Below are 17,729 nucleotides of genomic sequence, written 5' to 3'. Positions count from 1 at the left end.
TTTAGTTTTCCATGTAATTAGACAATTATTAATTTTAATGAAAAAACCTGTGACACTTTTACGATCAGTCTTATCCGGGGCGTAACTGGCATCAACATAAGTTGTTAAAATATAAGGAACTGTTTGGCCAGTTTTAGTAAATTTCAAACATAGATCTCTGGTTTTCAAAAGATACCTTAAAACATTTTTTAACTCTTTCCAATGCTGGTCAGTAAAATTACTTTGGAATTGGCTAAAGAAGGACACTGCGTAACACAAATCAGGTCTAGAACCTGTCATTAAATACATTAAGCTGCCAATGAGCTCTCGATAAGGAATATTAGAATTATGCGAATTCTCTACATTATCAAAAGATATGCCTTCAGAAATTGGAATGTGACGAGGATTACAATTCTCCATTTTGAATCTCTTCAAAATTTTGTCAATTAGACGTTTCTGAGAAAGGAAAATACAATCATTAGAGCGAACAATTTCCAAACCGAGAAAATGGATTTCTGTTTCATCGGACAAATCTTTAATCTCAAATTCCTGTTTTAACAAATTTTTGACTTTCAAAATTTCAGAACGATTATTGGAAACTAGAAGAATGTCGTCAACCCAAATAAGCAAATACATATTATCTTTAAAGTACAAACAAGGGTCTTTCTTACTTCTTTTAAAACCTATTTTTAGCAAGTACAAATTGAGACGCTCATTCCATTGTTTTGATGCACATCTTAGTCCATAGAGGGACTTTTCAAGTTCACAAACAAGATTTTTATCTTTACAATGAAGACCGTCTGGGATTTTCATGAAAACAGGCTTGGATAATTTTCCATTAAGGAACGCAGACTTAATGTCTAACTGGTGAATTTCATAATTGTTTTCAACGGCTATAGCTAATAAAACCCTAACTGTTACCATTCTCGCAACTGGAGCATAATTGTTTTCGTCTTCAGTAGACGTTTGCTGAAAACCCCTAGCAACTAAACGAGCTTTCTTAACTTCTTCACCATTAATAACTTTTCTAGCAAAAACCCATCTAGAGTCTATGACTTCCTGATTATTGTAAGGAACAAGCTTCCACGTACCATTTTTATCATGAGCTGCTAGTTCAGTTTTGATTGCGGTGGTCCAGTCTTCATCTGAGCTAATTGCTTCTTGGTAAGAATGGGGCACTTCGGAGGGTAGACAACCTGCAGTTAACGCTGCTATAAGATTCAACTCGTAGTCTTCCAGTTTCTTTGGTAGCTTTAGAACACGACTGGGTCTTTGGAGGTTAGGTGCATTGTTTATGTTTTCTTCAATGTTTACGTTTTCAGCGATGTTGGGTGGTTCACCGTTTTCATCGATTACATTTTGCGGAGGATCATCAACGTTGATTGCTGCTGCACGGACTTCTGAATTGGTTGATGCACGGATTTCTGTACTTTCATCTTCATCAATATTAATGTAAATTGGGCTTTCACATGCACTGTCTGTCAAAACATAGTTATCTGGCACTAAAATAAAGTCTCTAACAAGACTCACCTCGTTTCTGGATTCATAATAGATTCGATAACCTTTGGTTGTTTCACCATAACCGAGAAATAGACCTTTCTGACTTTTTACATCTAATTTACGGCGCTTTTGTTTTGGAACATGAGTCCAGACTTCGGAACCAAAAGGTGCAATGAGTTTGTTGACGTCAAAAGGTTTGTCGTACCAGACTTCATACGGAGTTTTCCCAGGGAGTGAGCTGGTTCCCGTTCGGTTAATCACAAAAACCGCTGTATTAGCTGCTTCAGCCCAAAATTTCTTTCCGAGTTTCTTATCAGCCATCATAGTTCTTGCTGCTTCTACTATCGTCCTCATCTCTCGCTCTACTTTACCATTTTGTTCTGGCATGTAAGCGACTGTTGACTGATATACAACTCCATTTTCTTCAAGAAATTTCTGCATGCGGTTATTGTCAAACTCTCCACCATTATCTGCCCTAACTACTTTCACTGTCTTGTTGAACTGAGTCTGACAGAGCTTAAAAAATTTAATAAAATGATCGAATACCTCGTCTTTGTGCTTCAAGAAGTAGACGTAACGAAAATGAGAGTAATCATCTTTCAATACAAGCATATATCTTGATCCCGCTATTGAATGGGTTTCCATGGGACCACACAAATCGGCATGAATAAGTTCACAAATTGCATGAGTTTGGGTCTTACTTGAATAAAACGGCTGACGATGGTGCTTTCCTTCGATACAGGCTTCACAGAAATTTGTTTCTTGACTGTCTTTCCAACTAATTCCATTTAACCGCAAAATTTTCTTCACGTGTTCAAAATTTTGATGACTTAATTTCTTATGCCACCAGACTAACGTGCGTTGAGAACTTGTAGTAGCAGATAGACAACTGATCTCTACTTTACTGTAATTTATCCGAAAATTCATTTTGAAGAGTGTATCTTGACGAGTCGCAATCGCACAAACTTTTTGGGTTTTCTCTTCAATAAACCTTGCTTCATGGGCGTTTGAAATAAGGCTGAATCCTTTATCTAGTGATTTACCCTGTGAAAGTAGGTTCACTTTTAAATGTGGGATGTGGAGTACGTTGTTGATATCCATATCAACGTATCTTGTACCGTTGAAAGACTGCACTGAAACGGTACCTATTCCAATGGCTAAAATTTCAGAGCCATCACCTATCTTGATTCTTCTTTCTTCGGTAAGAGGAGTATAAGAGCTAAAATACTCACGATTTTTACACATATGTTCGGTCGCTCCACTGTCCAAGTAAAAGTTAGAGTCGGATTCCCATTCAGCCGCACATAAAAACGCTAGACTGCTTCCACCATTATCATTATCGTTGCCGGAATTTTCTGTTTTAGCACCATTTTCTTTACTTTTGCGAAATCTACAATGTTTCCACAGATGTCCATAACGATGACAGAAATTACATTGGATACCTCCTCGCTGAGGTTTCTGATCACCCGCGTCACCATTCGAACGACTGTCATTCATAGGATTTCCACTCTTTCCCGTATGGTTATCATTCCGACCGCCACGAGCTTGATTAAAACGACCACGACCACGATTATTATACGATTGTCGAGTATGACACTGATCCTTTTTGTGACCACGATTACCGCATCGAAAGCATGTCAAGTTTGAAAAACTTTGTGCTACCAACGCCACAGCTTCTTCACCAGATTTCTGACGTTCTTCTTCCACAAGTAAACGCGAAGTGAGGTTATCTATTGTTTGCTCTGCTACAGGTACTGACTCCCAGGCCGAGACAAAATGTTTGAATCGATCGGGAAGCGACATCAATACTTTCGTTATCACCATTTTATCAGGAATGGCTTCTTTCCGCTGTTTTAATTCAGTGGAAAGGTTTTGAATCTTTGTTACGAATTCCATCACACTTCCGTCAAACTTAGCATTAAAAAATTGCTGCTGTAGTAGATGAACACTTACATTCGATTGGCGCTCATAAATGTTGACCAACTTGGCCCACATTTCACTCGCAGAATTGCACGATAAGATATGAGACAAAGGACCTTTCTCCATTCTAGTGACTAAAATTTCTTGGGCTCGAGCATCTTTCAACTTAAACATTTTAGCATCTTTCAATGCTTGAGTGACAGCTTCTCTAGAGGCTGCTATATCTTCCGCCGTTCCAGTTAGTACCTCTTCCGGCACTACCGGCATTTTACTTTCTCCCGTCGTAATTTCAAATAGATCTTTCGCAGTTAACACAACCCGAGTCTGGAATTTCCAGAGGTTCCAGTTCGTCTCGTCCAGCTTAAGGAACGACTGTACTAAAACTTTTGGCTGGCTTTCACTTTCCATGATCACGTTCTTTTATCACTTCTCGAACACGCGACACGGCTTCTTACAAAGAACAACTGAGACGAACGGCTTCGTAAAAACTACGCGATTTCCGTTTTCATTACGCGAGATTTTCGCAACTGGGCCCATAACCTATTAAACTTTCGAAATAACACAACTCAATTTAGAGTTGACAAACTTTTATTGAGAGAAAAAGTAATCTTATAAAGGCGAACATGACTTACATTAACATAGCAATGGCGACGACTCAACAACGACAAGAGCACATTCTAGAAAGAAAAGTAGTTCGGTAAAGCACCGCTAGGTAGCGCCATAGGATTGTGTTGGGATTGACTGAGAAACTTTAACAAAGTGATGAAAAAATCTCTGGCTAGTGTAAGGGCTTTTTGTAAAAAATGTAGTAGACTAACCTTAAGGAAAATATTAGGGATGGATCTCGTTAAGTGTGCCATGGTGAATAGTGGGTGAGCAACGAAAGTGATAAGTGATAAGGATAAGAGAAGATTTCACCGGATTTTGTGGATATTAGAATTTCACAGCTGATTATCAAGGCGGATAAAGAAAGGTGGTCGCATTTCGTACCCTCTTGACGTCACACGGTATCGGGTACATATAGACCGTTTTAGTGTTACGTCACATTTCGAGATATATCGCGATTTTAGGCCTGGTGCCCTAGCCGGGATTCGGTCGATTCGATTTACATGGGATTTCCCATAAGGAACGGAAAGTCAATTTTCAAACGGTAATTCTGGATAATTTAAGACTGTTTCTGCCGGATTTTCTTGCGATTATAAGCTCTTTATATCCTCAAATGTACGTTTCTGCCTGGTGAATCGTCAATATCGCATCGGATAAATTAATTGTACTCAATAAATCGAAGCAAGTCCCGAAAGTGAGGTTATGATACCCCTTTGTTTACATTCTTCCCGGAGATTCAGCAGAATGCTATTTTTTCGTTTTTCTGAAAAAGAACGTAGCATTGGTAGATTTTAAATACATTACCTAGTTTATAATCATTATTTAACTCTTTATATCGTAGTATTGCGACGGTATATCTGTTCATACGTTTTGTCGGGATGAGTAAAATTGTAGTAGGACAGCCCGCTCACCACTATGGATACTTACCCTCCTCTAGAAGTTAAAAGAAGATTCTAATGCATGCCTATTATCTTAATATACCTTTACTGAGCTTAATCCAAAAAGGTCCCGTCAATGTCGGTGTTCGAGAAGTATAATGTTATCAATAAAGCACCTACAATATCTTATCAACATCGATTTGATTAAACGGAGACAACTTCTCTGCAGCGTTATTGTATGCTAACAGTTAATACCTGGGACCAGGAGGCAACTTTTCTCTGAAGGTATTTACTGGAAGTGGTTTAAACGATATTACCTATGTATTGAATCGTTTAGGAGGAAAAATTGTGGATAATATGAAACAAAAGTGAGTGATGTGTTGCTGAAACTATGGCAGCGCAACACTTTTGAAAGAGATAAAACAAATGATGGTGTCCAATATTCAACTAATTAGGTGCGGATGGTTAGGTTTAGGCATTATGGATAGAATTCAAAAGAAAAACTAACGTAAGAGACATGCATAATTGCTTTTTTTTCTTAAATTAGTGATGAACAGAATCCACATTAAGAATGTAAACAAATGGTTAACATAACCTCACTTTCGGGACTTGCTTCGATTTATTGAGTACAGTTAATTTATCCGATGCGATATTGACAATTCACCAGGCAGAAACGTACATTTGAGGATATAAAGAGCTTATAATCGCAAGAAAATCCGGCAGAAACAGTCTTAAATTATCCAGAATTACCGTTTGAAAATTGACTTTCCGTTCCTTATGGGAAATCCCATGTAAATCGAATCGACCGAATCCCGGCTAGGGCACCAGGCCTAAAATCGCGATATATCTCGAAATGTGACGTAAGCACTAAAACGGTCTATTGCTCGTCGTAGAGAAAGAGAAAAAAAAGAAGGTGTTTGCATTTCGGGCATCTTGGATTTATTTGATGACGTAAGGTCGACACAAATGGTCTTTATCATCGATTTTCTTGGAAATGGTATCGTCTATGGAAAGAATTCATTCTACACAAAGTGTTTTAATTAAATTTTGAGTTGATCTAAGAAAAAAAAAACCGGCGCTCCGCTTCGCTCCGCGCCGGTTTTTGGGGGGGGGGGCGGAGCCCCCCCAAACCCCCCCGAGACGCGCGCGTTTTCTCAGTCGTTACATCCTTCTCTTAAGTGACCCGCGCATCCACCGCGGGAAGCAAAGTGTATTTCCCGAAGTGGGAGGTGAAATTTTCTTCAAAGATATATCCCTTCCCCTGACCCACTGTGCGACAAAAAGCTTGTCCAAAAACTGCCTCCCCCTGACCCACTGTGCGACGAACAGTTTGTCTAAAAACTTTCTCCCCTGACCCACTGTGCGGCCCCGCTCCGGCCGCGCACCCCCCCCCCGCCTAAAACTTTCAAAGCTCGCCATTTTTAAACGGCTGGACCGATTTCGCTCAAATTCAATACCAAACCAGTCCTAGGAGAGATCTACCACCCATCCAAATTTCAGCTCAAAATATTCATTTTAACGCGAGTTATCGAGCGGACAAGATTTGACCTCCCCCCACTTTCGAGCCCCACCCCTCAAAATCTATTGCCTCAAATTTCAATTTTTTTTCGCAGATTAGTAGCTCTGATGTGGTTCTACAAAATGCAAAAAATCTGGTTGAAATATCTTGTAAAGTAAGGAAGATATAACTACTCGAAAATCGAAAAATCCTCATAAGGCGGAAATACATACATACATACATACATACATACATATATATATAGATATGAATTTGAATGGCATATATTTTCGTGATCTACGACCCATGATCGGTGCTCTTTACAAGGTCTCAGGTCTGGGTCCGACATCATGGGAGAATGCAATAGTGTATTTTCTTCGGAAAATACACTAAAAACGGATGATATGGTCCGTTTCTCATACTTCGAATTTCGGATTTTACTGCCTACTGGAATCGTTGTACCGACCTACGTCACAGGCATTGACGTATAATACAATCTAGACCGCGCATTGGGCCCGACTTTAGGCGGGGAAGGTAAGACAGCTAGGGGGGTAAAGACGCGCCTTCAGCCTAGTTGATACCGCCGGATATACGAGCTAAGTGTACCGACCGTTCGTAGTAACGTGTACCGGCACAGGCGACAGGCGACAGATTTCTCTTATCGGGTACACTTAGCATGCAATCCGGGTTGCCTATCTATCGTCTCACTGAAATTTCCGAATGCGCGGTCTAGATTGTATTATACGTCAATGGTCACAGGGTACACAAACCTCAAGATTGGCATATACCTCTTTTTTTCTCTATGTTCATTCGTGTTGTGTTGGGTTTTACCGACTGCCGGAACGGAGGAATCCATCCTGCCGTGATAGCGAAGAGAGCCGTAAGTGCAAAATTTTCGAAATCGAGTTTTCTTCAAAATTCGTCTAAACTCTTTTAGATGAAATTACTGAGACAGCTAAAACAGCAAAATTCATCCAAATTTAATGAAAACGAGACGTATGAAAAAGCCGTAAGTGCACAAAAAATGACGTAGTTTTAGGCAAGACAGCCGTAAGTGACAATATTCCTCCAGAGAGCCAATGAAAACAGTGCTTTCAAGAGGAATGCCGCCCTCATCTGCCGATTTCTAACCTGAAAATGTGTTTGTTGTGTGTCCAAAACGCGACCACGAAAGCATGCAGAAGATAGCACTTACGGCTGTCTTGCCAAATACTAACCTAACATGAAACTGAATTTTACCTTTTTCATGTACTTTGAAATTAAATCGGTCGAGTTTTAATCCCCCAAATGATTTCTAAGAGTCTATTGAATGATTGGTTGCGATTTGACAAAGAACGGAGGCTTCTTTCAATAAAGTGTTCCACTCGGAAGCTTCTAGGCCCGTTTTCTCAAAACTTCATTTTTGCACTTACGGTTCTCTTCGCTATCACGGCAGCATCGTTGGAATTCGGCGATTGACCCCGGAACCGCACCGCTCCGGTGCTCATTCGTGTTGACCGGTGCGCAGAACGTAAACAAATCGGCCGCTATTTTGGAAGTCTTCCACATTCCTCAAATCCTCACATTACTACCCCGTAGCCGTAGCCGCTGCGTACCGGATTGTTGTAATTGTTCTAAACTCGTTTTATTTGTGATATTATAATTTACCAGTCAATACCAGTGTTGCTGTGAAAGTGATTTAGATGTTGACCGCAGAATCTTGGGCATCTTTGGTAAGTAAATCTGATAATTATCAAGAATCCCTTTGTTTTGTCGTTATACCTTCCTCGAACAGAAGTCACAGTAGAGCCTACTTTTGTGGTTTTTGTCATTTTTACTGAGTTTCTATGGTTCCCAAGTGTGTAAGAGGCTGGTCCTTTTAATTTTCAGTGCTTAATACGCACTGCAGTAGTACGAATTATGTGGAAAATGACCTGGCAAATGGACCTGGCTTTGACCTATGAAATAGCTGTTTAAGTTGGCTGGCTATGAACAGCTCATTCGTTGTAATGCTCCTTGTAAGGAAGAACGTGCCCTACAGCTTTTAAAATTATTTGGCTCTTCGTTTAGTAAGAAACAATTCTAAGTGATCTATGCAGGAAATTCGCCTGTTTCCCTGTTACCCGATCTGCATCTGAAAAGCAATAATTATTACAACGCACTTGTTAATGCAAGAAACTTACTCAGTATTAATGCTGCTACGTGTTATGGATCAGCTGATTGCATGAACTTTCACGTAATTACAATCACTGCTTAAAGAAACAATTCGATAATCAGCGAAATGTTGTGGCGATTTTTTTCCCCGGATCATTCAAGAACAGCACAATGAGCATAATGCCTATATCATCAAGTGCAGTTATTGGCTTTGCAGATAATAATCCGCCTTTTTTAAACCTATAAGCCATATTTTTTTGAGCTGTTGCTACATGTAATTACTGTTGTGTTTGGCGGCCTTAACGTCAAGTTCTGAAGAGCTCCTATAAGATACATTGACTGGTTTTTCTAAGTTTTATATCTGATTGAACGTTTTCCCATTATATCATCTTAGGGCTTTTTTCCAAATACATAACGAACAAACTATTATTTTTTCATGGCTTCTTACAGTGTCTACACTATTTATATCTTTGTGAGTACCAAAGTCTGGTAGTGAACTTGCATTAAACCTCCTTACGTTTGGAAGCGCAACGCTAAATTTCTGATTAAATAAGCATTCACTTACGGAGATGAGTGCTCTTATGAACCTAGCGAAAGACCTCTTGGTTCTTGTGCTACTTTGAAGTTGTATTAGTGTTGGCAATTTGTTTTATAATGCTTACAATGAATCTTTGACTGTAGTATTATATATCTGAATGATAATTAATGGGCAAAAATGAAGATCACGTACGGAATGAACAATGCACTATTTGTTGCGTCACACATTTACTTAACCGAATGATTACAACTATGAAATTTGTCTAACAGTTCTTTTCTTTGAAATTTCAGATGACAATAGAAGGAGCTGCTGAAGAAGCATTTCATTAATTTGGCTAAACCGTAGCAACCAAGGACAACAGTGCAGCTGTATGAAGGAGATTTAAATGGTCGAATGGAGTTATCACCGAGGACTGTGGAAACCAGTATACACCCAGCTCACTTGACGGCGGTTCCTATTGTTGTCCCTTTTCCATTCCCCATGCAGGTATATAATTTGTCCAATTTTCATCTAAGTCTGCAAGACTGTTTTGATAAAGTCTATATCACAGTTTTATATTATTTTATTTAGGGAGTTGTTTCTATGCCACAGCAAGTGAACGTGGGTCTAAAAAAATCGTGAAATATTTGGGTCGTGTTGGGAAGAAGCAATGTCTACTCCTTGCAACAGCCTCACTCTCATCAGCTGATTTGCGGATGCTTGTTTCTACATCACAACTATTTTCAAGATGGTTGCCTTCATATAAATTAGCCTGAGAAGTGGCCTCATTAAATTGTGAACACTTGAATGTTTCCATTTATCGTTTTCATGTGTATGAATATGGATGAAAGTCGTTTTCAGAGAGAGCCAGGAGTTTCAGAATGGTCAGCTAGCTCATGAACAGTTGCACCTGGAAAGTTGAAATTTTGAGAGTGATTTCGGGTCATAGAAGGCTTCTTTCTTGCTTGTGCCAAATTTTGCAGCCAAAAGTCAGCATAAACTGTTCAAGGGGTTTTATTCATAAGAACTCAAAGGGAAAAATCTTATTTTTTAGCATTATTCTATTTTAAGACGGCATTGGAGGACTCAAAAACGTTAAAAGGTTGAGCTCAGTTTACTCCCCTCCCCAACTCCTCGAACGTACCCTATTCCTGAAATGAGCATTAGAATTTCATTCCAAATATCAATTGACATTTCATGGTAACCCGGATGGTACCATCCTCCCTCCCCCCCTCAGATTCCTGATGAACTGCCAGGCCCCTTTCTTGCTCAAGAAAAATGAGAAGTTCATCTCCTTATGAGTCTAATTTTGCTTAATGGAAAGAGGTCAGATGTAAGTCAGATTTCAACATGCATTCAAATCCATTTTATTTTTATTGCCGGTCTCAGTTCATCAAAAGCTATTAAGTTGCAAATATGTGTGAATTTCGTCGTACAAAGATCATGTAAGTTATCAATTTGGAAGCAATTTGTGCTTTAATTTCTAACTACATACCTCATAATTTTGTGTGAGCATTATAAGTCATATGAACATCATAAGTTTTGTAGGATAAAAAATGTTTCAACTTTATAGCACCTCCTGCAACGCTCATATTCTTAATTAGTACAATGCTGATATACAAGCCCAACTTTTATCACCTCGCGTTTGGGCCCTAAAAAGATTCAATTAATTGAAAATTATGAGTCATGACAGTATCAAATGTCACTCATCTTTTTTTATTGTTTCAGATGGTGGAACGTGCCTCAATTACAGCGTAGTCATTTAGTGTATGCGGATTGTTAAAACACAACTAGGTTTTTTGGCAAATTACCTATTCTCATGAGCACTGAAAAATCAGACATCAGTTTTGCAATCAAACACATTCCAATGGCACCAATACTGTTTCAGGTATTAATTTTTACTCGCTTTTGATTCAAGAATATCTACATGTATATTAATTCATGATTAACTGAAAAGATGCCTATTTTTTGTGTGCAAAAAGTTATGTTACTATATTAGGGGACCTTAAGATGGTACCGTTTCTTCGTCATAACTTTTGAACAGTCAAATACAAAGGGTTGTATTTGAATTCAGTAGTAGACAGAAAAATACAATTAAAAGCAATTCAAAAAGTGGGTACAAAACAAGGCTAATAAAAAATTAAATATCACCAAAACGTTTCGACTGAAAACTCAGCCTCCTCCATTGGACAAAAACAATAAAAAAATTTAATAACTTAAAACTTAGTACCTGGCTGTACCTTTCAAAGCGAGAAAAGCATGTTGTTATGAAAGAAATGTGACTTGTGACCATGTTTTTAAAAGAAACTTGAGGAATGCAAGTCTCCATTCATCTGAAGTATTGGTGGTATGCTGTGTTTTTAGTTGAAGATTTTAAGTTTATTTTCAAAAGGAGCGCATGCAGAGTAGGTTTTCACTGTCCACTCATCCAGTATGGTTGCAATAATTTATGCTATCATAGAAGTGTGACTGGCAAATCCGGCAATAATTTAGTGATCTCAGGTGTTTGTTTTCTTACGTTAGCGGGTCCTCTAGTGACTCTTTTTTTAAATTCCGTAGATATTTTTTTTAAAAAAGGGAAACTTAAAATTTTTGAAAATGTCTAAGCAAGAAACCATGAAGAGATGTATAAGCCACAATATCACAGCTGCCTCAGGAAGGTAACCAGCACCCCATCGCATTTTTATTTCAGAATTAAGAAATCTTATCGAAGCCGTTAATCAATTAATCTTAATCTGTCCAACTATATGTGAATTTTTCATTATTATCATTGCAAGCTTAAATGTGTTGAATGTAATTTTAATGTTTTCTTGGTTTCCTTTTTATTTTTCAGTGGAGCTCATTGAAGATGTGAAAGTGCGGTTCTCAAACTAAAGGTAAAAGTTCCTCTCTGTTACTCAGTAGTAATTTGGTAGTTACGTAGTAATTGCTTTAAAGGTGCGTATTAGTATCGTAGTAGTCGCATAGTTGTTGAGTTTTCTTGCTGTGCAATTTTTTCATATTTGTAACATAATGCATACTGTGCTTTGCTGTGTAATGAGCTCTGCGTAGCTGAAACCCTAAATTGTATCCTTCTAGTCTTGAATACTTTTAAACTTTGTCACTAGTCTTTCATTTTGTAGCATTTTTTAATTAAGTTGCCCGTTTGTTGAAAGCATGGCTCTTTCAAAAATGCCTTTTTTGGATAGAGCAGTGGCGTGTGAATCTTTCTCGAAGGACGGTTTTTTTTCTGAACGCTTCAGTAGTTGTTGTACGATAAAACATGATGTCAATGGAGGCACTATTACTTATCCACGGACTTGTGATGACTGCAAAAAACAATATTCGTCCAAGCAATCTTTTTCAATGCACCTGCAAAAAGGTAGATGTAAAGTAAAGCAACCGATTCCTAACAATCAGAAATTAAAGAAATGTATACATGGAAGTTGTAATTTTGAGTATCGCACATTGCCAGATCTCCTTGCTCATATGGACAATGTCCATGATAATGTTAAAGCAACCCCTGATTGTACCCCCAATTCTCGCATTCAAAGTGTTGATAAACTAACTCCCGATTGTACACCTAATTCTTGTACCGAAAATGCTGTTACAGTAGACCTTGACAGTGTATCTAGTTCTTGTTCTGATAATGATCTCAACATAACTCCTGACTGTACATCTAATTCTTGTAGCCAAAATGCTGATACTGACCCTGACAATGCCAAAAATTTACTTGTGTGTTCCGATTGCTCTGTTGCGTTTTCTAATAGTTTTAATTTCCGGCGTCATACTCCCAAGTGTCAGAGTAAGAAAACTACTTTTGTTACTTGTATTGATCCAAACTGTTCTCTAAAATTTCGGGACTATTCTCAACTGATAAAGCATCTTGAGCAAAATCATTGTGTAGACTTAGGTGTTAAAATTTTTCATTTCACATCAGAAGATGAATTCCAAGAATGGAAAAGGCAAGAGGAAACCAATTCGTTTGTTAGATTTGTAAAAAATTCAGGAGACAAGACGGTAGCAGGAGAGAAAATGCGATACTATATTTGTAAATTTGATGTACGAGAAAGGAAAGAAACCCTGAAAAAAACTGATCATAAAAAATTTAATGGTCAAACAATTCCCAACACAGATTGCCCAGCCCGATTGTATGTAGCTACTCATTCCAGTGGGATAACTGTAAAATATATTTCTCGCCACAATCATGAGTTAAGTTTTCGTAATGTTAAGCATTATAGATGGCCTGCCGAAGTAAAAAACTACATCAATTTGCAACTAGAAAGAGAAGTTCCAGCACAGAAAATTAAAGAAGACTTTGATCCCGAAGATGTGACTTTTCGCAACACTATACCCTGCAAGGAAAATTTCATAACCACCTCTCAGATAAACAAAATGAAGTACGAGTTCAAAATGAAAAAGCGCCTTAATAGAAAAGATGCGGTCTCAGTGCAGCTGCAAGTAAATAGCGAGAAGGAGTCAATAATTTTGTATAAACCTCAGGGTAAATCTGTTGAAATTGGTGGTGAGGAAACGAAGCATCTTCTCACAGACCCCGATGCATTTGTTATTGGTATACAAACCGATAAACAAAGAGAGGAGATGGAAAAAGGTTGTGAGAGAATTTTGTGTATCGACGCAACCCACAGCACTAATGCGTATGACTTTTATCTCGTCAATCTCATCGTCCCAGATGAATATGGTGTTGGGTACCCCATAGCCCACTTCATTACAAATAGGGTAGATGAAGAAACAATGTATGCCTGTTTTAAGTCACTTAAGTACAAAAATCCGAATGTAACAATGCAATCTTACATGACTGATGATGAGCATGCCCTTTACAATGCCTTTGAAAGTGCTTTTGGCTCTGAACCTGTGCATTTATTGTGTAAATGGCACATCAAACGTGCGTGGGCCACCAACCTCAACAGCAAAGTGAAATCTGATGTACTTACTAACAAGTCTAAAAATGATGAGTACCTGGAAAAAACAGGAAAACAACCCGATGAACCAGCTGACAACCACTCAACTGCAGAAATTGTCGAGCAGCCTAATAACGAAACCACTGAAGTGCCAGCTAAACAACCTTGTGATGGCGCTAAAACTGAGAAAGCCAACCAACATTTAAAAGCTAATCAATTAATTAAGGAAATGACCAGATGTTTAGATTTAATTATGGAAGAAAAAAATGTTGATAATTTTAATACAATGCTTGAAACTTTCTTTACCAAGTACCAAGATTCCTGTCCTAGCTTTTGTGAGTATTTTAAAACGTATTATGCCAAAAGACCAAAGTTGTGGGCCATGTGCTATCGCAATTTTCCACATGCCGCAACAGACACAAATATGTACTGTGAGTCTTTTCACAACAAATTAAAAACATGGTACCTTAATAGAAAATTTAATAGAAGAGTAGATGACTTAATTTATGTATTATTAAGAATTAATAAAGATTTACACCTAGCTTTAACATACAAACGACTCACTGGTGAGACGCCGGAGGGCAAAAAAGAAGTGAAAAATAGTCGCCATATGAAAGGGTTAAGAATTCTAGATGAAGATGTAATTGAAGATGAAGACTTTGGATCTTTCACAGTAAAGTCCCAGTCATCTGAAGGTGTCATTTACACGGTGCAAGTATTAGCCGATAACTGTGTGAACAATTGTGCTTGTTTCATAAAATGTAATAAATCTCCATGTCACAACCTCTGCTCTCACATGTATAGTTGCTCCTGTGATGATTTAAATGCGCTATGTAAGCATATTCACAAAGTCCACTCCGTTGTACAATCACGAAACGGTTCACATACAGATAGTGTCGATGATAATCTTAATGATAGTTTTCTTTCTGATCTTGAATTGTTCGACCCTCCAATCCAAGAAGAACCAACCCTAAAGGATAAGAAGACAGAAAATTTAATTGCCTCTTGTCAAAAGCAAAGTATTGCGTTGCAGACTCTCATCACAAGCAATAAAATTGAGCCTCTATTACCCCATGTTAACCAAACTCTGAAACTGTTAATTTCTAAATGTAATGGCCTCCTCTCCAGTGAAACACCCTTTGTTGCACCACCAACTATGATACCAATGTCCGTTCCTCCTAATCAACATTTACAGACACAGTCTCTCTCATTCTGGAGAACAACAAAAAGGAAAGCAGAGTTTAAAAAGGCACATAAGCTTTTCAATACAGAAGCAGAAAGAAATCTGCTACGATCTTCCCTTTTAGACCGACCAAAAAATCATCTCTCCAGGCAGTTAGATGATGGCACAAGACAGACTGGGAACTTCTCAGGTGTGGCATCTACTTTGGAGTCACTCGACCAGACTGTCTTTGTAGAAAGTCCCTTTACTGTCAAATTGTATCACATGAAATCGATTGATTCTAATCTTAGTTCTGATGATTTTGTTAAGTTAAAGCTGAAAGATCCTGGCTTTAAAATAGGCTGGCTCTACGATTGTATCATCTATTCTTATCTTGTAAGAATTTCTAAGGCTATGCATGAAGTCAAAATCATAGATCCATGCATTAGTCAAGTGATAGGGTGCCCCAACAGTGATATTTTAAAAAATGAGAATATTTTAGATTACGAAAAAGTTTTAATTCCTGGCAACCCAACAGGTGTTCATTGGGTTTTACTTGCTGTTCATCCTAAGGATATGGTCATTGAATTTTATAACCCAGCATCTAATAGACTAGAAAATTGTTACCATCAATTTATAGCACATTGGGCAAAAGCTCTCGCAAAGAATACCAAGTCAAAAGTATCACAATGGAAAGTTTGTGTCCCAAAACACAACTGCCAAATTGACTCTACTAGCTGCGGTGTGTTTATATGCTGGTATTCTGAGCAAATTCTGTCAAGTGTCTCAACAAACGCATCATTTGACACTCAATTATTCCGCGTCCAAATGTATGATACTCTAATGAAGTAAGACACCAATAGATTCAACCAATATATTGTTACCAGAAAACTTCCTACTCCTAACACGGAATGAATTTGCATTACTGGATGTTTTTAGTAATTTTGTCTCTATACGATTGTGAATTGCCCACAGCAGTTATTTGCATGTATTTTTTATTTTTCATTCTTGAAATTTATTACCAATGGGCACTGATCTTAATCTTTTTGTTTTCTTTTAAAGTAATTCTCTTAGTACTATGTGTACTGAACCTGAAAAAAGTCAAATGTCGCTATCCTCTCTAAAGTGTTAAAGCATTTCTTGCTTTTTTTCTACTTCTTGAATTTGTTACTTTCTTTACTCTAATTTTTTACCGCAAATCTCTGTGATAAAGTAACTTGAACTTCTCAATTTGACTCAAAATTTGACACTATTATGCATGATTCTAATCTCTTAGTTTGAGTCCCCTCAGTTTGCCTGTGTGATTTTTTTTGTAACCATGTAAAAATTTTTGGTAGCCAACTTGAGCCAAAAAATCTGTACAAAATGATTTACTCTTATTACTTACACCATTAATCTCAAGGTGTCAACACTGCATGACTTATATTTATTTGTCACTACTGTAGTGCTGCATTTTATTCAAATCCTTGTGCTAGTACTTTTATTTCTGTAAGTCTGACTGTCCTTTATGATTTCACTCATTGTTCTTCTTTTTGCTAATATTCCTTGAATTTGTTTGTTTTTTCTCAGATTTGGTGGCAGGACTTTCGCCAAAGAGAACTGTTGATGTGCTTCAGTTCAATAAAATCCAAAAATTCTCCTGTAAAAGTTAATGCATACCTACTGTTGTAAAAACAAATTTTGTGCCATGACGAAACGCACCAGCTGTGATGAATTCTTCCTTTTTACCAATTCCAAAACTGTCTGTGTTCCTGTGAAATTTGATGTAAATATTTCCTATGATGATTTTTCTTACTTCCTGAAGTATCCAACTACCTGTGATTAATTTTTCTTTCTCATTGTTCATTCTATTAATCCAGTCATTACTTTTAAGACTGCCGTTAAAAGAATTTTGTAAGTATGTTATTTGACGTATCATGATATCTGTGATGAATTTTTTCCCTCTAGTGCATTTTTTTTATTGTTAAACATTGTGATATATTTATGAATTTGAAGACTAAATTGAAATCAATATATTTTTTTAAAACTCGAACCCCATCAGTTGTTCATTTCATCCTCTGGTCACCCTTTAAGCAGATTTTGCTTTTTTCGTCTATTACGTTAAACATTCTCTCAGAAAGGGGTTCTCATTGCCTGTCACATAAAAAAAGCAAACCTTCTCAATCCATGACGCATCCTATGCTTGGTTTTCGTCATCATTATTATTATTTTTTAAACCACACATTCAGTACAGTACTTTATAATAGGAAGAAACTTTCCGAGTGCAATTTGATCTTCATGCATAGAATCATAGGAACAAAACTTCCCATAAAAATTTTATCGGAGTTAATACATTTTCTCCAGCCCTAAACTTTTTTAAAAGATGGCAGGCAAATCATCCTAGGATCACTCGACCTTCTCACCTAAAGAGCATTGATCAGGGCTACGTTAATTAAAAATTTGCTCAAGCTAAAAGTGATTAGACTTATGTAAATGGAGTGCAACATACGGTACTCAAAATTTCGATTCTTAAAAATGTAGAGTATTTAAATAGAGACTTAGAGACTGCATCAGCATGCTAAGCTTTGATAGCCACTCATTTCAGTACTCTTCCACGTAAACTTTTCCTCAACTACACCTAGGAAATACCACTATT

At 37.6% G+C, this 17,729-nt stretch overlaps 2 protein-coding genes and 1 long non-coding RNA gene across 4 annotated transcripts in view; 2 read left to right on the top strand and 1 right to left on the bottom strand.

Annotated features, from left to right (window-relative positions):
• Positions 1-17,729, bottom strand: part of LOC140224989 (venom protease-like) — a 140,546-nt gene that overhangs the window by 13,964 nt on the left and 108,853 nt on the right. The gene's annotated exons all lie outside the window — the stretch shown is intronic.
• Positions 6,438-17,126, top strand: LOC140224992 (uncharacterized). The gene is made up of 5 exons (XR_011900204.1): positions 6,438-8,093; positions 9,343-9,538; positions 10,760-10,919; positions 11,865-11,907; positions 16,664-17,126. It is a non-coding gene; the product is annotated as an uncharacterized lncRNA (long non-coding RNA).
• Positions 11,920-16,653, top strand: LOC140224986 (uncharacterized). Its single transcript, XM_072302264.1, has one exon. The coding sequence runs from the start codon at positions 12,188-12,190 to the stop codon at positions 15,944-15,946; it is 3,759 nt and encodes a 1,252-aa protein (XP_072158365.1). The 5' UTR covers positions 11,920-12,187; the 3' UTR covers positions 15,947-16,653.

The sequence above is a fragment of the Bemisia tabaci genome, chromosome 7 (assembly GCF_918797505.1).
Source record: "Bemisia tabaci chromosome 7, PGI_BMITA_v3".
NCBI classification, from domain to species: domain Eukaryota; kingdom Metazoa; phylum Arthropoda; class Insecta; order Hemiptera; family Aleyrodidae; genus Bemisia; species Bemisia tabaci.
Note: the sequence above shows the minus strand (reverse complement) of the source record. Positions and strands in the feature narration are given on the sequence as shown.

Coding starts and splice junctions, on each gene's coding strand:
- LOC140224986 (XM_072302264.1), top strand. CDS start 12,188: ATGGCTCTTTCAAAAATGCCTTTTTTGGATAGAGCAGTGGCGTGTGAA.